Source organism: Bombina bombina, chromosome 11 (genome assembly GCF_027579735.1).
Source record: "Bombina bombina isolate aBomBom1 chromosome 11, aBomBom1.pri, whole genome shotgun sequence".
NCBI lineage: Eukaryota > Metazoa > Chordata > Amphibia > Anura > Bombinatoridae > Bombina > Bombina bombina.
In genome coordinates this window covers 163,451,991-163,475,533 of record NC_069509.1, presented here as the reverse complement: position 1 = coordinate 163,475,533, position 23,543 = coordinate 163,451,991, and the positions used below count along the sequence as shown (strand labels likewise).

At 36.2% G+C, this 23,543-nt stretch overlaps 1 protein-coding gene across 1 annotated transcript in view; it reads left to right on the top strand.

Annotated features, from left to right (window-relative positions):
- The window catches only part of LOC128642040 (palmitoleoyl-protein carboxylesterase notum2-like), a 74,041-nt gene that overhangs the window by 2,158 nt on the left and 48,340 nt on the right, over positions 1-23,543 (top strand). The window contains 6 exon segments of the mRNA XM_053694688.1: positions 2,481-2,811; positions 3,394-3,446; positions 8,788-8,883; positions 12,628-12,688; positions 15,125-15,183; positions 15,269-15,368. Coding sequence (XP_053550663.1) covers positions 2,522-2,811; positions 3,394-3,446; positions 8,788-8,883; positions 12,628-12,688; positions 15,125-15,183; positions 15,269-15,368 — 659 coding nt within the window. The 5' untranslated portion in view covers positions 2,481-2,521.

Genomic DNA, 23,543 nt, shown 5'->3' with positions numbered 1-23,543 from the left:
TAATTCACTTTTCTTTTGAAGTGTTTACCATACCCAATTCTTGGGACATTCCATCAGGGAGGGATTTTAGAATTGATCTGCTTCTGTTCAGGTGAATAATCAAACTTATCTCTGATCAATCATATCTTTAAGTGAATTAATTAGCATGCTGAATATAGATCTATTTATCTGAATGTGTTTTTGAAGAACACTTTTTAGATGTGGTTTAACTTACTTTATGTAAGATTGTTGTTTCAAAATTACATGAAACTGTCAGAGCATATTGTAAACATATGAAGCCTCTGTGAGAGATGATTAATGGAGGTTTCTTGCTTTGTAGTATAAGATGCTATACAAAGTTTTCCACAAAAGATACCAAGAGTACAAAGTAAATTTAATAACAGAAGTAAATAAAAAATTATCTTGAAATTGCATTCTCTGTTTTAACTATAGTTTAATTTTGACTTTAAAGTTGCGTTGTCAGCTAATTATTTGCAAATCATTTAATTTTAATTACGTTCAAGTCTGACAAACTATTTCTCTCTTCATTGTTTACAAATATTTGTCATTGACTAAAACTATTATTGTTTTTATCTTCTCAACCTAATTGTTTTTTTCATCATCTAAAACTACTTGTCTTTCATCAACTAAATCTATTTGACTTTTTGTCAACTTTAACTACTTGACTTTATTGGCCTATACTACTTTTTTTTTCATTAACTAAGTCTATTTGTCTTTTTGTCAACTAAAACTACTTGTCTTTCTGGTGGCTAAAACTACTTGTCTTTTCCTTGTCTAATACTACTTGTCTTTAATCAATTAAAACTTTCAGCAACTAAATCTATTTGTGTATTTGTCTTTCATCAACTAAAACAGCTTGTCTTTTTGTTGGCCTATACTACTTGTCTTTCATCAACTGAAACTAATTGGCTTTCATCAACTTAATTTATTTGTCTATTTGTCTTTTCATTGGTTAAAACTACTTGTCTTTTTGTCAAATAAAACTATTTGTGTTATTGTGAACTAAAACGACTTGTCTTTTTGTCAACTATTTGTGAAAGTGTCTTTTCATTGGCCTATACTACGTGTCTTTCATCAACTAAAACTAATTGTCTTTCATCAACTAAATCTATTTGTCTATTTGTCTTTCATCAACTAAAGCTATTGTGTCTTTTTGGTGTCACAAACAACTTCTTTTTTAGTTGACCTATACTTCTTGTCTTTCCTCAACTAAAACTAATTGTTTTTTCGCTGGCTAAAACTACTTGTCTTTCTGTTAACTAAAACTACTTGTCTTTTTGTCAGCTAAAACTACTTGTCTTTTTGTCAACTGAAACAACTTGTCTTTTAGTCAACTGAAACGACTTGTCTTTTAGTCAACTGAAACGACTTGTCTTTTAGTCAACTGAAACAACTTGTCTTTTAGTCAACTGAAACGACTTGTCTTTTTGTCAACTAAAACTACTTGTCTTTTTGTCAACTGAAACGACTTGTCTTTTTGTCAACTGAAACGACTTGTCTTTTTGTCAACTGAAACGACTTGTCTTTTTGTCAACTAAAAACGACTTGTCTTTTTCATCAACTAAAACTACTTGTCTTTTTGTCAACTAAAACTACTTGTCTTTTTCATCAACTAAAGCTATTTGTCTTTTAGTCAACTAAAATGACTTGTCTTTTTGTTAAATGAAACAACTTGTCTTTTTGTCAACTAAAACGACTTGTCTTTTTCATCAACTAAAACTACTTGTCTTTTTGTCAACTGAAACAACTTGTCTTTTAGTCAACTGAAACGACTTGTCTTTTTGTCAGCTGAAACGACTTGTCTTTTTCATCAACTAAAACTACTTGTCTTTTTGTCAACTGAAACAACTTGTCTTTTAGTCAACTGAAACGACTTGTCTTTTTGTTAAATGAAACGACTTGTCTTTTTGTTAACTGAAACGACTTGTCTTTTTGTCAACTGAAACGACTTGTCTTTTTGTCAACTGAAACGACTTGTCTTTTTGTCAACTGAAACGACTTGTCTTTTTGTCAACTATTTGTGAAAGTGGTATAAAACTATGTGGCATAGACAGCCATCAGAGATAGTAATATTTACAGTAAACAAATTTAGGATTGTTTTTATCCTGAGAAATATTAAACTATGTAAAATTTGTGTTTTTGAGAGACTGGGTCGAACCTGAAGAATCTTCAGGTTTTTTTAAATCAGTAAATATTAAAGAGACACTGCAGGCAAACATATTCTATCATGCTTATAAAAAAAAGCAGCAGGGATGTTTTTTCATGAAACAAGCTATTTCAGTTGACAAAATATTTAGCAGAAAATACATACATGTGTACAGCTGATACCTAGGTATCAATTAGAGACAACTCACATGAATTTGATTGGTTCATAAGAGCATGAAAAGGTTGACAAGTGAACATCATGCTTTAAAAAAAAAAAATTATGTTAAATTATGAGTACGTGTAATTTTTATAGTTACATTTTTTTTCCCTAATAGGACATTTAGGATTTATTGTAGAATATCGCAATCAAATTACAATGAAGCTTTTTGGATCGTTCCTTATTTTGCTCATACTCAGGGAAGTAACGTCTCAAAACAAACGTACAAATAAACTGAGCTCAAAACATCTGAACCAGAATAAAAAAAGGCTCCAGGCAATCCATGAAGGGAATCCACTATCTGCAGAAGAAGTTATGCCCGGGAATATTACTGTGATGGAACAAAGATCAAAAAACTCCACTTTGCATGACCAAAAGACATCTGAGGATATGAAGCTTTATTTTTTAAAGAACTCGGATGTGACTTGCAATGATGGGACAACAGCTGGGTAATGAGCATGGCAGAGAAAGTATCTAACCAAATTTCACTAAGAAGCCTCTCTGATATATCCAGGTCCAACAACTTGATCAGCCCTTCCCTAGGTCCTATGCTATTCACTGACTCTTACTCATCTCAGTGAATTAGCCGCATAAAATAACTTGTAAAGCTGTAGAGGCTGGTGATGTTGTTGAAGCTGTAAAAACATTGTAGCAGACCTCCTAACTGTCCTTATTTGAGAGGGACAGTCCCTAATTCTGAGCTTTGTCCTGCTGTACCTCTGAGATAACCATCTGTACTGATTTGCAGAATTTACCTTTGCCCCACCCATAGACCACCCAGACACAAATCAACCAGACATGCCCATTGACCAACTAGACATATATCACATGCCTATGATTTTACCCACTATCCACCGTGGCCCCTCATGATTCCGCCCCACCCACAAAATGGCAATGCTCTCCTCAACTTTCTGAGTCCCTAATACCTAGCCACAAATGTTAGGAGGTATGTTTTAGTGAATGTTGTCCTCTATAATGTGCAGAAGCATTGTAAACTGTACAAGTTCTAACACTGTGCTTTGTGTTTACAGATATTATTTAAGAGAGGGCAAAGGCAGCAAAAAATGGATCATATTTTTGGAAGGTATGTATGGGGCCCTAATCTAGAAAACTGGCCTAGATTCACTATACTCACAGTGACCAGTGAGTTGTATTAGTTACAATTTTAGCATCACTAGGATCCTTCAAGGACAGCAAGACACACAGCTGCCTAGGGATTATGGGGAGAATAAAAATCTGGTTATTTCTTTTATTTATTTTTAAACTTCAGTGGAAAGTCTGATTCTGGCTAAGGAATGTGATGTTTCATTATAAATGATTTGATTTCAGTTAGACAAATGGATTTTTAAAGAGTAGAATGTATTTCTTGTGGAATTTGCTTTGTGAGTAAAATAACCCCTGTTATTAGAATAAACTGGGAGGCTGGAGCCTTCTTTCTCTGGCAAAAATCCTTGCAGTTGTATTAAATAGATGCTCCTCTCTTGAATAAAACTACTTTGCGTTTTCATGCTGTGGAGTCATGTGATGTCCCTGATCACCATCACAGCTGTGGCACTCGTCCTTATCAACCCCAAGCATGTCATTTTCTGTTTTACAAATAATAAATAAACATGTTATGATTAAAAAAGTATTGTTCCTATACAATCAGTTAAAATAGTAAATAGAAAGTAAATCATGTCCCTGAAGTAATTGTTAAAATACTATGGCTTTTTTTAAGATAAGATGGAGAGAGATAGCTTAAAAAGATGACACATATTTTTTAAATAATGCAGAATAATGTAATTCCCTACCCCAATGTTCTGCCACTCAGAGATCAAAAGTATAAACAAATATTGTGTTCAGTATTATCATATAACATTGTTTATGAGGGCTTTTTAACACAAATGTTATAAACGACAAATACAAAAGGGGTTAAATGCTTGTAAAATAAATATTTTATCAAGGCTGTCCCCCCTTAGCACCTTCACATGAGAGCTATCACAGCAGCAGTGAGCGCTAAGAGCAGCGCATTCCAGTAATACACTACAGATCTGCCTACTGGAGGGAGGAAGTGAAAGGCTGAGAGTTCTAGCCTCTTAAAGCCAAGGCTGCTGCTTGCAGAAGTTTGTAAAAAAGGACCACTGCTACCCTGCATTGCACACTTCAGCAGCCCTCTACATGGGAAACTGCATAAATGGAACCCAGCCCCATACACACAAGACACGCAGTGCAGAGAGGCACTAAAATAATTACCTCTCCTGCTGCTGATGCTGCAGACATTGCGCTCAAAACAAAAATTGCAGTGTACAATTTTAAGTGGAAAGGCAGTTGCAGCTCTATGTTTCTGCCGCACAGATTTCCCTCTTCTATGAGCACAGATTGTCAGTGCTTCTCTTACACATTGTCACACCCCTTCTCCAAGAGGCAGACATGAGAGTTGCCTCCATTGGGACTTATTCCTTATTGGCTTAATGATGAAATGTGACTCCTGATCTGACAGACAGTGTGCTGGCGCTCCATACGGCACCTTCTAAGTTGTTGCACAATCAAGAGAGGCTGAGCTGGTCAATGCCTCTCTCCATGTATTTGCAATGAAGATCAGAAAATTTGGTACTTTTTAAAAAAAATAAAAATATTACTTTAACATTATTTTCTTTTTTCTTTTAATGACACATCCCCTGACTGCACATCCCTGCGGAGTACAGTATGAAAAATAACAAATAAATGAGCAGATAATACAAACATTTGTAAGAATTAATGTTCCAAGGGTGTTGATCAAATAAGACGTAATATAAAAGATATTGAGGATGGGACAAATAGCTGAGATCAAAAGTTCAACATCCCAAAGTGCAAAATCATGCATTTAGGAAAGAACATTTCAAATGTTAATTATAGACTCGGTTACACTTTACTGACTGCTACAAAAGAGGAACAGAGCTTGGGAATTGTTATTGTGGATAATTTTAAATTTGGTAAACAATGCAGTATTGCAGCCAGTAGAATGATTAGTTGTATAGATAGATTATTATGCCACTTTATAGATCACTAGTTAGGCCTCATCTTGAGTATTGTGTACAGCTTTGGAGACCATATCTTCAGAAGGATATAAATAAACTGATATCTGTCCAAAGGAGGCTACTTAACGGTAAATATGTATAGCTTATAGGAGAGAAAGAAAGGTGGTGATATGATTGATAGTAACTTTTAAGTATATTGAAGAATTAGTAAACCCACATTTTTATTTCATGATTCAGATAGAGCTTGCAATTTTAAAGGGATGGTCTACACCAGAATTTTTATTGCTTTAAAAGATAGATAATCCCTTTATTACCCATTCTCCAGTTTTGCAAAACCAACACAGTTATATTAATATACTTTTTACCTCTGTGATTACCTTTTATCTGAACCTCTGCAGACTGCCCTTTTATCTCAGTACTTTAGTCGGACATGCAGTTTAGCCAATCAGTGCAGACTCCTAAATAACGCCATGGGAGTGAGCACAATGTTATCTATATGGAACACATGAACTAGTACTGTGTAACTGTGAAAAACTTTCAAAATGCTCTGAGCAAAGAGGCGGTTTTCAACGGTTTACAAATTAGTTTGAGATAGATAGTTCCTTTATTACCTATTCTCCAGTTTTGCAAAACCAACACAGTTATATTAATATACTTTTTACCTCTGTGATTACCTTTTATCTGAACCTCTGCAGACTGCCCTTTTATCTCAGTACTTTAGTCGGACATGCAGTTTAGCCAATTAGTGCAGACTCCTAAATAACGCCATGGGAGTGAGCACAATGTTATCTATATGGAACACATGAACTAGTACTGTGTAACTGTGAAAAACTTTCAAAATGCTCTGAGCAAAGAGGCGGTTTTCAACGGTTTAGAAATCAGTTTGAGACTACCTAAGTTTAGCTTTTCAAAAATACTACCAAGGGAACAAAGCAAGTTTTAATGAAGTCAATTGAAAGTTGTTTAAAATTGCATGCCCTATCTGAATCATGAAAGTTTATTTTTGACTAGACTGTCCCTTTATGCAACTTTCTAATTTACTCCTATTATCAATTTTTTCTTTGTTCTCTTAAAAAGCAGGAATGTTAAAGGGACATGACACCCACATTTTTTATTTTATGATTTAGAAAGAGAATGCGATTTTAAACATCTTTCTAATTTACTTATATTATCTAATTTGTTTTATTCTCTTGATATCCTTTGCTGAAAAGCATATCTAGATATGCTCAGTAGCTGCTGATTGGTTGCTGCACATAGAAGCCTTGTGTGATTGGCTCACCATGTGCATTGCTTTTTCTTCAAATAAGGATATCTAAAAAATGAAGCAAAATAAATAATGGAAGTAAATTTTAATGTTGTTTAAATTTCTATTCTCTATCTGAATCATCAAAGAAAGATTTTGGGTTTAGTGGCCCTTTAAGCTTAGGAGCCAGTCCATTTTTGGTTCAGAACCTGGGTAGCTCTTGCTGATTACTGGGTAAATGTAGCCACCAATCAGCAAGCGCTGACCATGTTGCTAAACCAAAAATGGGCCGGTTCTTAATCTTACATTCCTGCTTTTTCAAATAAAGATGCCAAGAGAATGAACACAAATAGGTAATAGGAGTAAATTAGAAAGTTGCTTACAATTTGCACTATCAGAATCATGAAAGAAAAAATGTGTCTTTATTATCCCTTTAAGGGGCTTAGTAAAGGTGAGACTAAGGGCATTTTTGTTTTACAAAAAGATAAGAACAAGAGGTCATGATCTCAAGTTGAAGGGTAGCAGGTTCATGAGCACTAATTGTTGATATACAAACTATGAACATGTGATACATTTCATACTATAATAAAAACGTTTACTTTACCTTTTTTCATGAAATCAAATGAATATGTTACATTATTATCTGATATGCATGATCTGTTATTTGTGCCACAATGTTTATAAGTAGGCTTACCATAATTTTTAGAGGTGAAACTGGGACCACCTTGTGCGGTGCCAGTGGGGTGTGGCCAGGGGTGTGGTCAAGGGGGCGATTACAGGTTCTTTTAAAGTAGTAGCTTTTATATGCATAATGTTTTGTGGAAACTGTACCCTTCCTCAGTCAAACAACAAGTGGATCACACAGTTTAAATAGACCATAACCACCCCTAGTGAAAAAGGCACCATTATGTTGTCATCGCAACCCATACACAACATGAGCAAATAAATCATTCATCTAAATCTCAGATTCTAAATAATACCAAACATCAAGCATAATTATCAATTTCATAAAATAGTGAAAAGAGTATACATCACACAATTTAATATCTGCAGTGTAATATGTTTTTTATGTGTCTAATTAAAGGGACACTGAACCCAAATGTTTTCTTTCGTAATTCAGTTAGAGAATGACATTTTAAGCAACTTTCAAATTTACTCCTATTATTAAATGTTCTTCATTCTCTTGGTATCTTTATTTGAAATGCAAGAATATAAGTTTAGATGCCGGCCCATTTTTGGTGAACAACCTGGGTTGTTCTTGCTGATTGGTGGATAAATTCATCCACCAATAAAAAAAAAGTGCTGTCCAGAGGTCTAAACCAAAAAAGAAGCTTAGATGCCTTCTTTTTCAAATAAAGATAGCAAGTGAACGAAGAACATTTGATAATAGGAGTAAATTAGAAAGTTGCTTAAAATTGCATGCTCTATCTGAATCACGAAAGAAAAAATGTGGGTTTAGTGTCCCTTTAAGGAACAGAGCCAAATACTTATAAGGCATAAATGCAACATTAAAAAAGAAACACATACCTGCTATAGCTGTTTAAGAGGCTACTCTATACCATAATGCAAGAAGATTACAGCCAAAATGCTTTTCTGCATGAAGTAAAGCAAGATCCATGCCAAAAAATCCTGCCTGTATGCACTTCCTGGTCATACTCATATGATTCCCCTAAACGTGTATCACTGGTGATGTCACTAAGGGTCGGGGGGGGGGGGGGTGTTAAATTCTTAGAAAAATAAACCAAGTAATACTACAAAATTAAAAAAAACCTATGCTGCTCACTCAGCCGGTATTACTAAATGTAAACTTTGAAGGACACGAACGTTAAGCTAAGCAGGGCTGTATGTAACAAAGTACCAGCATCCAACTATGCTGGAGAGCTACAGTCCAGTCATTTTGAATAATGTGTCCGGGTTTCAGGCGGTCTGAAACCCGGACACATGATTTGAAACCCAGAGGTGGCGACCCTACTGGGACAGAATGAACAACCGGGTGGGACACTGGGACAGCGCCTCCAAACAGGGACAATCCCGGTAAAAGTGGGACTTCTGGTAAGCCTATTTATAAGTCTAAGTGATACTCTCCTGTTATTAGGTCCTGGACTTACAAAGGTGACATTCACCAGTTTTGGGTTAATAATGTCATGTTACCTAACTTTTATTAATGGGATGATTTTTCATGTCAGGAGGGTGGTGCTGTTACAGCAAAGAGACGTGTGATGTCAGATATCACTTTGTCAAGCGTTTGATGAGCTCCACTGAATGGCCGCAGACCAGGAAAGGTAATGCACTTTCTACAACATTTTTTACTTTTTTATTTATTTTTTACAATCAAGAGTCAAAGTAGCCTTAAAGGTGACACATAAAAAATGTATCCTATTCCTATTAAAGATAAGCGTTTTGCCTGAAAAAAAGTTGTTTAAATGTAGACTAATACAGTATTATCAGTTGTGTATTTCCTGTTATTGCTCATTGGTTGATTAGTCCATCGACTGAGAGGTATTGGCCAATAAGCATTTACAGGAAGTATCAATCAGCCAATGAGCATTAGCAGGAAATAAAAATCTGTCAGTGAGAATTAGCAGGAAGTGATATGGCTGCTTCAACTTAAATTGAAACAAAATGTATTTATTATTTTTAAGCTAAAACATCTCTTTAAATATATTTGCCTCTATTCATTATCTCCATTGCTTGTTTTCCCACTTACTCCTTTTGCTTCTGTTGAACACTGATGTCCTTGTTGCAAGCTTGCACTGGCCCCCAACAGCAAACCTTAAAGTCCCATAAAACAGGTTGAGATCTGTGCATATCCTAAAAAGGCTAATTCATTTAAAATAGTTTGCATAAAAAATGTTTAAAAATTGCTGGCAAGTATTTTAAAATAATTTTCAAAAATAAGCAAAATTAATTAAATAGCTAAGCTGCCTGGAGCAGCCAACTCCACCCCTCTTATCAGTGTTTAGACGCAGACTTTGTATTTCAACTGAGTTCATAGCTTCTAGGCATGCCCAGGAGATAATCCCTATTCAATTTTGCATGTTACCAAAAGAACAATAAACATAGATACAGCTATAAAAGGAATTGTAAGGGGGGAGTTAGAGCTTTACAATTCAGAAACTAAAAATAAAGGGTTAATGGCGAGACACTGCAGTATAAATTTGCAGATAAAGTACATATTATATTATTTTTTCTCTATCCTAACTTGTTTTATGTCCCTTTAAATGGACAATGTACTGTTTCAAGCAACTGTCAAGAGTTTGTTGTATTCAAAGCAGCTGCATGAACACCATTTTAAATAAGCTGGACTTTCTCTCCCCAAAAGTACTGGGAGATTGATTTCTGCTGCTGCCTCTTCTATAACTAATAATGCATTATTGAAATATTTAGTATAGGTAACAGTTTCAACAGGCAAAAGGAGCTATTTCAAATGACCAAAAAGGATTTATTTGTAAATAATTTATTATAATTCAGTATATTATTGGGAATTATAATATATTTACCTTCTATTCCCTATGGGGGATGTCTTTAGGGCAGAAGCTTGACAACAGCTTAAATTGGAAATAAAGTTAAAGTAGTAGCTAGTGATATTGCTACAAGCCAACAGTAACCCCAAAAAAATATACTGTATATCACTTGCTGTTGCCCACAGCTTCGCTCGCGTGGATTTTATGATTTGTAACTATATAACGAAAAATGCAACCACTTGCAATGACGTGTGCCCTCACGTGTGTACCCATTTGGGTTGCATACTCGCTGACATGAACTTCTTGAGTTTTCGGTAATTCTCTGTGTTTCTTGTAATCTAAATACCAATTTTCGTGTGTATAACATCTTTGTTTTTTGAGATATAGGTATCCTCATAAATCACCCCCCCTTTGACCTCCCTTAAAGTAAAGGTAAACTTTGATGAATGAAAGCCTGTTTTTTAAAAATACTATTAAAAACAGGGGCACTTTCATTCGTCAACGTTTACAAATCAGCCGTTTTGATTAAAAACTTACCTTTTTTTCTTTTCACAGCCAGAGCAGCTTCCCCCTCCTGGAAATCCTCTCTTCACATGTCAGCAATGACTAATCCGGCTTCCTCCAATCACAGCTTTCCCCCCAGGGTGGTCATTGCCTGATAAATCAGACCCCCCCTTTTGCCCCCCTTAAGTGGATTATGGGGAAATGTTAAAACACGTTTCTTTATTTTTCAAGGAGAATCAAAATACCAATTTTCTCGTCTGTAACATCGTCGGTTTTTGAGATATAGGTAGCCTCATAAAAAAATGCACCCCCTTTTTCACATACCCCCCTTTTTAACGTAATTTCCAAAAATCCTTCCTTAGTGGGTGCCTACGTCATTAAAAAAAAACGTACTTTCCAAATTTCACGTTCCTAGGTTAAACGGTTTGAGCTGGGCATTGATGAGTCAGTCAGTCAGGACTTCTTTTATATATATATTTATCTCTCTTTTTCCCTTTCCACCATATTCTCTCTACTCATCGATCATTAGATACAGCAGCATTGCCAAATCAACAAGTACTGTATAAAATAAAAAGATAATGCAATCACAATTATTTAATTGATTTTAAATGAGAAGTTCATATATTTTTTTCTGACAAATGTTAAAATTTACTCTAATTTGCCGCTTCCTATATCATGTGACAGCTATCAGACTCATATACATATGCACTGTGAACTCTTTCACAAACTCAGTAGAAGACCGGTGCCTCAGAAAGTGTGTATATAAAAAATATAATGCAAGTAAATTGGAAAGCCTCTGAAAACTACATGGTCTATCTGAGTCATTAAAGTTTAGTTTAGACTCCATTGTCCCTTTAAAGGGACAGTCTACACCATGGTCATCTTAAAGTCTTACCTTAGATTAAACTGTAAATAGTATCCTGCACCTTTTCTATATCATGGAGCAGGGATGGTAAAAAAGTTATTATAAAATGAATATTGTTTCTGGCCAGTTTGAAATGGCTGCCAAGCTCCACCCACTGATGACATCATGATCTGGGCTGCTTATGGCATCCAATCACAAAAGGTTTACTAGTTGGATTCAACAGGTAGTCAGTGCTATTCAGCAGAGTGCCTAGATGTAGCCCAGATCATGATGTCATCAGTGGGTGGAGCTTGGCAGCCATTTCAAAATGGCCAGAAACAATATTCATTTTAAAATGACTTTTTAACTGTTCCTGCTGCACAATATAGAAAGGGTGCAGGAGGCTATTTGCAGCTTAATCTAAAGTAAGACTTTAAGATGATTAAGGTGTAGACTGTCCCTTTAAATGCAATCATCACAATATTAATTTATCATTACACTTACATGATTGGGGTTTTTAAAAATGGTTTAAAAGAATATGAAAAAGTTTAAGGGGCAATAAAAGTGCAGGAGTTAAACATTACAAAATCACTTTAGCTTTTAAAGGGACATGAAACTCAACATTTTTCTTTCATGATTCAGATAGAGAATACAATTTTTAAAAAGCTTCCAATTTACTTCTATTATCAAATTTTCTTCATTCTCTTATTATTCTTTGCTGAAGAGATATCTAGATGAGTAGCGTACACACGTCTGAAGCAGTACATGACAGTAAATAGTGCTGCCCTCTTGTGGTCTTGCTAATGTATAACATTATTGCAAAACTGCTACCATATTATGGCGCAGACACGTGCACACTCCTGAACTTTACTTTCTGCTTTTCAACAAAGAAAAAGCAAAAAAAAATGAGGAAAATTTGATAATAGAAGTAAATTGGAAAGTTGTTTAAAATTGTCTGTTCTATCTGAATCATGAAATAAAATGTTGGGGTTTTATTTCCCTTTAATGATGAAAAATCATTAAAATGTAACATAAGAATTGTCTTATTTGCAAGCATTAATACAATATTAAAATCTTCTTTAGAGCCTTTTCTTTTTTACATTTTCATGTCCCTTTAATGAACAGCACCCACCTCAGCCCCCCCCCCCCCCCCACACACACACACACATTAACCAGATTCAGATCAGTTTAAAGTATTTTTTCTTGTTCTACAGGTTCTGGAATTCTGTCTCCCAGACAGGATGAAAACCCTCACTGGTGGAATGTAAATACAGTGTAAGTCACAAAACGCGTTAACACCCACAGATATATAACTTTGTTTGTTTCCACTATACAGTCCCTGCAGAGTTTGCCTTTCTAGGTTTTCTTTAAAGAAACAGCAATATGTTACATAAACAACCATAGTTTGATTCATTAAATAAAAATAGCTTCTGTAATAAATATACAGTTATTATATACAGTTTATATGTTTACTTAAAGGAACACTGAACCCAATTTTTTTCTTTCTAATTTACTCCTATTATCAAATTTTCTTTGTTCTCTTGCTATCTTTATTTTTAAAGCAGGAATGTAAGCTTAGGAGTCAGCCCATTTTAGGTTCAGCACCATGGATAGCGCTTACTTATTGGAGGCTTACATCTACCCACCAATAAGCAAGCAGAACCCAGGTTCTCAACCAAAAATGGGCCGGCTCCTATGCATCACATTCCTGCTTTTTAAATAAAGATAGCAAGAGAACAAATAAAAATTTGATAATAGGAGTAAATTAGAAAGTTGCTTAAAATGTCATGCTCTATCTGAATCATGAAAGAAAAAAAATTGGGTTCAGTGTCCCTTTAAAGGGATTAAAAAACTAAAATGTTTCTTTCATGATTCAGACAGAGAATACAATTTTAAACAACTTTCCAAATTACTTGTTTCATTCTCTTTGTATCTTTTTTAAGAAGCAGCATTGTAGCACTGGGGAACTAGCTAAATCATTAAGGTGAGCCAATAACATGATGCAGATATGTGCAGCCACCAATCAGCAGCTCCTGAGCCTACCTAGGTGTTCTTTTCAATAAAGGATAGCAATCAAACAGTTCAAATTAGATAATAGAAGTAAATTAGAAAATTGTTTAAAGGGACCTAAAACCCAAATTTCTTCTTCCATGATTCAGATAGAGTACCCAATTTTAAACAACTTTCCAATTTACTTCAGTTATCAAATTTTCTTTGTTTTCTTGTTATCCTTTGTTGAAAACCAAGGATGTAAACACACATGTCTGCAGCACTATATAGCAGCAGTTTTACAACAATGTTATACATTAGCAGGAGCAGTAGATGGCAGCACTATTTCCCGTCATGTAGTGCTTCAGGCACGTGCAAGCTACCTACCTAGGTATCTCTTCAACAAAGAATATCATGAGAAGGTAGCAAATTTCATAATATAAGTAAACTGGAAACTTTTTTTTAAATTGTATTCTCTATCTGAATAATGAAACAAATATTTTGGGTTTAATGTCCCTTTAAAATCACATGCTCTATCAGAGTCGTGGGGAAAAAAAGGGGTTCATATGCCTTTAAATTGCCTGACAAACTGCTGACAGTGACTGACATCTGCAGTGATTAAAGACATAAGCTTGCAGGGCCCATAGTACTTAAAGGGACAGTCTTCACCAGAATATTTATTGCTTTAGAAGATAGATAATCCCTTTATTACCCATTCCCCAGTTTTGCATAAACAACACAGTTATAATAATACACTTTTTACCTCTGTGATTACCTTGTATCTAAGCCTCTGCAAACGGCCCCTTATTTTAGTTCTTTTGACAGACTTGCATTTTAGCCAATCAGTGCGGGCTCCTAGGAACTCCACGTGCGTGAGCACAATGTAATCTATATGAAAAATATGAACTAACAGCCTCTAGTGGTGAAAAACTGTCAAAATGCCCTGAGCTAAGAGGCGGCCATCAAGGGCTTAGAAATTAGCATATGAACCTCTTAGATTTACCTAGATTTAGCTTTCAACTAAGAATAACAAGAGAACAAAGCAAAATTGGTGATATAAGTGAATTTGAAAATTGTTTAAAATTACATGCCCTATCTCAAAAAAGAAAGTTTGTTTTGGACTAGACTGTCCCTTTAAAGTACATGCTCTAACAAATGTAATTTTTCTACTATAATAGCCTTTTAAAGGAATATTATTATTGCTTTATAATCTCCCTTAAAGGGACAGAATGCTACAGAATTTTTATTGTTTAAAAAGATAGATAATCCCTTTATCACCCATTCCCCAGACACTTTTAACCTCTGTGATTACCTTGTATCTAAGCCTCTGCACACTGCCCCTTATTTCAGTTCTTTTGACAGACTTGCATTTTAGCCAATCAGTGCTGACTCATAAATAACTCCATGGGAGTGAGTCCAATGTTATCTATATTACACACATGAACTAGCGCCCTTTAGCTGTGAAAAACTGACAAAGTGCACTGAGATAAGAGGAGGCCTTCAAGGGCTTAGAAATTATCATATGAGCCTACCTAGGCTTTCAACAAAGAATACCAAGAGAACAAAGCAAATTTCCCTTTCTGGCAGGGAAGGGTGCAACACATTGCTGTGCAGGGCATTGCAGCATTTATTTGACAGTCAAGGGGGTTATCTGTCAAGTAACATTCACACTTAAATAAAATTAATCTTATTTTGTACCTTAATATTTAAATTCTTTTCTAGGTTTGTACCATATTGTTCAAGTGATGTGTGGAGCGGAAACACTTCAAAATCTCATCAAGGTATATGATTGTCTTAGAGATACTTAGCTTTATATGTTCTGCTCATGGTGCAGCTTTTATATATATATCTATATAAATCCCACAGATTATGCTTTCATGGGATCAATAATCGTACAGGAGGTGATTCGAGATTTAGCCTCAAAAGGTCTGAAACAAGCTAAATCAGTTATCCTGGCTGGTTCTAGGTAAGAATCCGTGCCCTGGTGAATGGCAAATAGCAAACAAAACATAAAGCATTACATTTGTAATGTTTGATGTTTCTACCAACAATCTAGATTATATGGATTTTATTGACTGAGCAAAGTTTATCAAATGGACATAAATAAAATTAAAAGACTTTTCTGTTGTCTTGCAATAAATTAACAAACCAGGTGAATGGGAACATTGTCAGAATCCATTAACACATTGTTTGCTGCAGTTAGATTTCAATACCTTAACTTGACCCACTACAGAGTTGTTACTTAAAGGGACAGTCAAAACCAAAAATGTTATTATTAAAAAAGATAGATAATCCCTTTATTACACATTCCACAGTTTTGCATAACTAACAGTGTTATATTAATACACTTTTTACCTCTGTGATTGCCTTGTAATCTTAGCATCTGTAGACTGCCCCCTTATCTCAGTGCTATTGGCAGATATGCATTTTAACCAATCAGTATTGACTCATAAATAACTCCACAACAGTGAGCACGTTATCTATATGGCACACATGAACTAGCGCTATCTAGTTGTAAAAACTGTTGAAATGCACTGAGATAAGAGGTGGCCTCCAAGGGCTTAGAAATTAGCAGATGAGCCTACCTAGGTTTAGCTTTCAACAAAGAATACCAAGAGAACACAGCAAATTTGATGATAAAAGTAAATTGTGGATTTTCCATTTCTGAGAATGATTAAGGCACACTGCAGACGTCACAAGTCTAACCCTGCTACATGTATATCATTAATGACCCTTGATAAGATAACATACTACAAAACAATACAAGTTTTGCTAACTAAACAACAGTGATATACCTTATCTACTTAAAGGGACAGTAAAGTCCAAATTAAATGTACATAGTTAGGGCATGTCCTTTTAAACAACTTTCCAATTTTTAGTGTGAAATTATAGGGAAAGGGGGGAAAATAAACAATGGAACAATGAGAGCATACTGAGGTAGACTCAGAGGTCTGCCTGTGTCTTCAACATTATATGGCAGCAATGTTTGTAAAAATATTTCTAACAGTGTTACGCATATAGGACCAGATTACAAGTGGAGCAGTATTTAACGCTCCCACTTTCTCGCTAACTCTGCTAGAAGTAAGGGTTTTGCACACGTCGGGTAGCACTCTTATTGAAAGTAAACAGTTTTCGCTCACACACTAACCCGATGCGCGTAAAAAGCTGAACTAAGAGTATCACATGCACAATAAAGTATTCCCCTATAGAAGTCAATGGAGCAAAAAAGTGAAAAAAACCACTCTACTCACGTGCACATATGATCGCATATTAAGTGCACTAACCCGACATGAAAATGTGAATATTTCACATAACAGAATATGTTCTATGTATTCATAAATACATATTTCTACATATATCTGATGTTTTTTTCTGTATAATATATATCTATGTATATATATATATATATATATGTGATTATATAAAGGTATAGATATATACAGACATATATAGGAATATCTATTTAAAAATAAACATATTCCCTATTTGAAGAACATTGGAATGTGAAATATTTACAGTAAATACACAGTATAACACTTCATTACATATGAATACTGCATAAAAATAATTTTTCATGTTTTTATCTACTTAATAAGTGAATGTAAACTTTCATGAATTAGGGCCCGGTTTTTAAAAATACTATTAAATACAGGGGCACTTTTATTCATTAAAATGTTTATATTGCAGCGTTTTTAAAAAAAATACTGTACTTACCTTTTTCTGCAGCCAAACAGGACCAGCGATCCCCCGCCCGCAGCTCCTCGGTACTTACGTCAGCAATGTCAAATCTGGCTTCCTCCAATCATGGCGTGCACCCCAGAGCAAATATTTCCTGAGGCCACGCCATGTTTGGAGGAAGCCGGTTTCGTCATTGCTGTGCTAAGTACAGAAGTTTTATATATATATATATATATATACTGTATATACTGTATATATATATATATATATATATATATATATATATATATATATATATATACATATACATATATTTAGACATGTATACGTATGTTTTTCTATTTTAAAGCCCTTTGCAGCCTTTTTTCACCTTAGACCTCATATCTTTGAGCCCTTATAACTTTTTTGTGCAATATTGTTTTGTGAACCGCAGTTCCCCGACATCGCCGACACTAACTCAAACACTAAATAAACCTATTAACACCTAAACTGCAGTTCCCCGACATTGCCGTCACTAACTAAACCTATTAACCTCTAAACTGCAGTTCCCCGACATCGTCGACACTAACTAAACCTATTAACCCCTAAACCGCAGCTGTGGCATCACTAGGGTTGGTGTCACCCGGTGCGGTAAGTTATGGTGTCACCCCCCCCTCCCCCCAGAAAGCAGACACACACAAAAACAAAAACACAGGCACACACACATACAAACACTCAGACACACTCACACTCAGACACACTTCAAAACACACTCAGATGCACACACAAACACTCGGAAACACACTCAGACACACACACATTCAGACACACTTCAAAACACACTCAGACACACACACACACTCAGACACACTTCAAAACACACTCAGACACACACACACAAAAACACTCAGACACACACACACAAAAACACTCAGGCACACACACAAAAACACTCAGACACACACACAAAAACACTCAGGCACAAACACACAAAAACACTCAGATACACACACAAAAACACTCAGACACACACACATACAAAATATGTAAACTGCACTGCATTAATTATAAAGCTCATGCCTACTAGAGCTGCTCCCTGGCTCAGCAGAGCTTCAAATGAAAGATAAACAGAGCACTCTAAAAATAAATCACTAAAGAAAAGGTTTAGGCGCAAACTATGACAATTCTGCTCTCTGACTTTGTTCCAAGTCTGTCAGTGCACAGCCCTGGACCGCGTGCCTACCGCTTCTTATGGCCAATCACCTCTGCACTCTGCCCACCCCCAGACCCCCGCCCTCCACTCCTACCTCTTCAGTGTGCACTTAGTGTACCGTAACCGTACCGGTCTGGTGGGCATCATACGTGGCTCCTTCACTTTAGAAACAGTGTCAGACAGTTATGCGGTCAGGTGCCAGGCATCACCCTCACGATTTCCCGGTTCCCGTTTAGAGAGACAGCACAGCAGTGAGTGACTCCACTGCTCCACACGTCACTGAGCAGTGAGCACAGATAGGCAGGTTGGTTTAGGCTAGCAGCGCAACTTCGCATGCCCCACGGCACACCCAAAACATTCATAGTGAAATTGGGCAGGGGAGGAGCAAAGTACAAACAAGCAAAAGCAGCGGGGAAAACTATTTGTGGAAATTGCAGCGCTGGCTCAAGGGGCAAAAAAATTAAGTGTCTACAACTTCCCCAGTCCCACTAATGTTCACAAATGCTGGCCCCTCTAATAAAAAATATATATGCATCTCTATATTGTATTTCTTTGAATTTCAATAAAATGTAAAAAAAAATATATATTTTTTTTTTGGGGGTGTCACCCCCTGGAGGGTTTCACCCGGGTGCGGCCCGCACCCCCCCTAGTGACGCCACTGTACCGCAGTTCAAATCAGGCAATAGGAATGAGAGCTGCTTAAATCCTATTGGCTGTTTAAATCTGCCAGTAGGATTTAAGCAGCTCTCATTCTTATTGGCTGTTTTTAATTTTTCAGCCAATAAGGATGCAATGGTATCCCAATATAAAAGGGTTACCTTTCATTGAATCCTCAGTATGTGGCGGATGATCACATGAAGAGGACCTCCACGTCGGACAAATGGAACACCGCCTGAACCTCCGCATGGACCTCCGCACATCCACCGACCGCTCCGCCTCCGCTGGGATGAAGATAGTAGATGTCGGTCCTGCGATGGATACAGATGGAGCCGCCTGGATGAAGATGCTTCGCCGCTGGGATGAAGATCTTTCACCAGACTTCAGCAACTGTGAGTACCGATTTTGGGTTAGTGTTAGCTATTTTTGTTTTGTTTTTTTGGGGTGTTTTTTTTTAGATTAGGGCTTTTTAATTTTAATGGGCTGAAAAAGAGCTGAATGCCCTTTTAAGGGCAATGCCCATACAAATGCCCTTTTCAGGGCGATGGTTAGCTTTTTTATTTATTTTGTGGGTTTGAAGGGGTGGGGGTTTGTAATGTTAGTGGGTGTTTGTTTTTATTTGTTTGCAAAAGAGTTGTTAACTTTTGGGCAATGTCCTACAAAAAGCCATTTAAGGGCCCTTGGTATCTTATTTTAGATTATTTTATTTTTTATTTTGGGTTGGGTTTTTTTAAAACAGGGTATTAGAATAGTAATATTTTTCATTATTTTGGATAATTTCGTTTGTTATTTTTTGTAATAGTAGTTTTTTATTTTTTGTAATTTTAGTGTTTATAATTTTTTGTAATTGTAGTTTTAATTTTTTAGTAATCTTAGGTTTTTTTTATTTTTAGTAATGTTAGGTTTTATTATTTTTAGTAATGTTAGGTTTTATTAGTGTAAGCTTAGGTTTTATTTTTATTTCACAGATAACATAGTAACATAGTAACATAGTAGATAAGGTTGAAAAAAGACTGAAGTCCATCGAGTTCAACCTATACAAATCTAAAATACTTACAAAAAGCTCCAGTTAAGCTTAAATAACCCCATTAAAATGTGACCCATTTAATACTAGCAATCATATCCATGAATTTTGTTTATATACAGAAATTTATCCAGACTATTTTTAAATGTATCTATGGTATTGGCATTCACTACCTCCTTTGGTAATGAGTTCCACAATTTTATTGCTCTTACAGTGAAAAAACGTTTCCGTTGCAGGAGATTAAATCTCCTTTCCTCCAACCTTAAATTATGACCTCTTGTCAGAACCAATTTTCTTGGAATAAAAAGAGCTTCTGCCATCTCTGTATATGGGCCTTGAATATATTTATATAAAGTAATCATGTCACCTCTCAAGAGCCTTTTTTCTAAAGAGAACAGACCCAGTTTGGCTAGCCTCTCCTCATAGGTTAATTTCTCCAATCCCCTTATTAGCTTTGTGGCCCTTCTCTGAACTTTTTCTAGTTCTGCAATATCTTTTTTAGCAATCGGTCCCCAGAACTGCACTCCAAACTCAAGGTGAGGTCTTACCAGGGCTTTATATAATGACAGAATTATGCTTTCCTCCCTTGAATCAATGCCTCTTTTAATACATGCTAGTATCTTATTAGCCTTTGAAGCCGCTGCCCTGCATTGTGCACTCATCTTTAGCTTGTTATCTATTACTACTCCCAAATCCCTTTCCTCCTGTGTTTGGCTAAGTCTTGTCCCATTTAAAAAATACATAGCCTGCTTATTTTTACTTCCAAAATGTAGAACCTTACATTTTTCCGTATTAAATCTCATTTTCCATTCACTTGCCCATAGTTCTAATTTTAGCAAATCCCTTTGCAAAGAGAGTTCATCCTGCTCTGACCTAATGACCTTACTTAACTTAGTATCATCTGCAAAAATAGAGATGTCGCTATTTAATCCTTGCTCCAAGTCATTTATAAAAATATTAAAAAGAACAGGGCCCAGTACTGATCCCTGGGGGACGCCACTGATTACCTTTGTCCAATCTGAGTATGATCCATTTACTGCTACTCGTTGCTCCCTATCTTTTATCCAGTTATTTATCCATGAGCTAACATTTTCAGCTATTCCCAGTCCCTTAATTTTGTGCATTAATCTCTCATGTGGCACTGTATCAAATGCCTTTGCAAAATCTAAGTATATCACATCAACTGATTCCCCTTTATCTATATTTTTACTTACTTCCTCGTAGAATCTAATTAGATTAGTTTGACATGATCTATTTCTCCTAAAGCCATGCTGATTAGAACTCATAATCTTGTTTACACGAATATGCTCATCAATATAATCCCTTATAATCCCTTCAAATATCTTCCCCACTATTGATGTCAGACTAACTGGTCTATAGCTTCCTGGATCATCCCTGCTTCCCTTTTTGAAGAGTGGCACCACATCAGCTTTACGCCAATCCTGGGGTACCATGCCCGAGGATAATGAGTCTTGAAAAATTAAGAGTAAAGGTTTGTCTATAACAGTGCTAAGTTCCCTTAACACCCTTGGGTGTATTCCATCTGGGCCTGGAGTTTTATTTACCTTAATATTTTTTAGTTTTTTCCTGATATCCTCTAAACAAAACCCAGTTAGTGGTATGGACTGGCATGTTCTATTCTGTTCCAAAGTATCATTCAATGGTTCCTCTCTTGTGTATACTGAAGAAAAAAACTGGTTTAGTACCTCAGCCTTCTCCCTGTCATTATTTATCATGCTACCCTCCACACATTTTAATGTACCTATATTATCCTTCTTAGATGTTTTGCTATTTATGTACTTAAAGAACCTTTTAGGGTTAGACTTAGAATCCTTGGCAAACTTATAAGTTTGTATTTATTTTTAAATAGGTAGTTAGTTAATAATTGTAACTTTAATTTAGGTCTATTTTAATTATGTTAAAGTTAGGGGGTGTTAGGTTTAGGGGTTAATAGTTTAATTTAGGTTGTTGCAATGTAGGGGCTGGTGGTTTAGGGGTTAATAGGTTTAGTTAGTGTTGGCGATGTTTGTTAATGGCGGTTTAGGGGTTAATAGGTTTAGTTAGTGTTGGCGATGTTTGGGAACTGTGGTTTAGGGGTTAATAGGTTTAGTTAGTGTTGGCGATGTTTGGGAACGGTGGTTTAGGGGTTAAAAGGTTTAGTTAGTGTTGACGATGTTTGGGAACGGCGGTTTAAGGGTTAATAGGTTTAGTTAGTGTCGGGGAACTGCAGTTTAGGGGTTAATAGGTTTAGTTAGTGTCGGCGATGTCGTGGAACTGCGGTTTAGGGGTTAAAAGGTTTAGTTAGTGTCGGCTATGTCGGGAACAATGGTTTAGGGGTTAATAGTTTTATTTAGTGATTTAGTAAGTGTCGGCGATTTCGGGGAACTGTGGTTTAGATTAGAATAATGAATAATTCTGAATATGAATAAAGAATGGTTTTGAACATTCGGAAACTGATTTATTGATTTTCTGAATTTTTCGGGATTTTAGTTATGGTGCTTATTCAGAAATTCGGATTCATTCGAATCTCTGAATCGGCCAAAATTTGTCCGAAAATGAAATTTGCCCGAAACGAATTGCACAGGTCTACAATGCACTACTGGGAGCTAGCTGCTGAGCCAGTGACAAGAGGCATAATATATTATACCAATCAGCAGGTAGCTCCCAGTGATGTATTGCTGCTCCCGAGCTTACCTACATATGCTTTTTAACAAATGATACTAAGAGAAATAAGCAAATTAGATAAAAGAAGTGTTAGTTGATAAGTTGTTTAACATTGTATGCTTTATCTGAATGATTTAATTTTGACTTCACTGTCCCTTTAATTTCGAATTCTTTGTTTTGTTAAAGGGACATTAAACACTAAGGCCTAGATTTAGAGTTGGGCGGTAGCCGTCAAAACCAGCGTTAGAGGCTCCTAACGCTGGTTTTTACCACCCGCTGGTATTTGGAGTCAGTCAGGAAAGGGTCTAACGCTCACTTTCCAGCCGTGACGTTTCCATACCGCAGATCCCCCTATGCCATTTGCGTATCCTATCTTTTCAATGGGATCTTCCTAACGCCGGTATTTAGAGTCTTGGCTGAAGTGAGCGTTAGAAATCTAACGACAAGACTCCAGCCGCAAAAAAAAGTCAGTAGTTAAGAGCTTTCTGAGCTAACGCCGGTTTATAAAGCTCTTAACTACTGTGCTCTAAAGTACATTAACACCCATAAACTACCTATGTACCCCTAAACCGAGGCCCCCCCCACATCGCCGCCACTCTATTAATTTTTTTTAACCCCTAATCTGCCGCTCCGTACCCCGCCGCCAGCTACGTTATCCCTATGTACCCCTAATCTGCCGCCCCCGCTATCGCTGACACCTGCATATTATTATTAACCCCAAATCTTCCGCTCCGTACACCGCCGCAACCTATATTATACCTATGTACCCCTAATCTGCTGCCCCTAACACCGCCGACCCCTATATTATATTTATTAACCCCTAATCTGCCCCCCCAACGTCGCTGCCACCTACCTACAATTATTAACCCCTAATCTGCCGACCGCACCTCACCGCTACTATAATAAAGTTATCAACCCCTAATCCG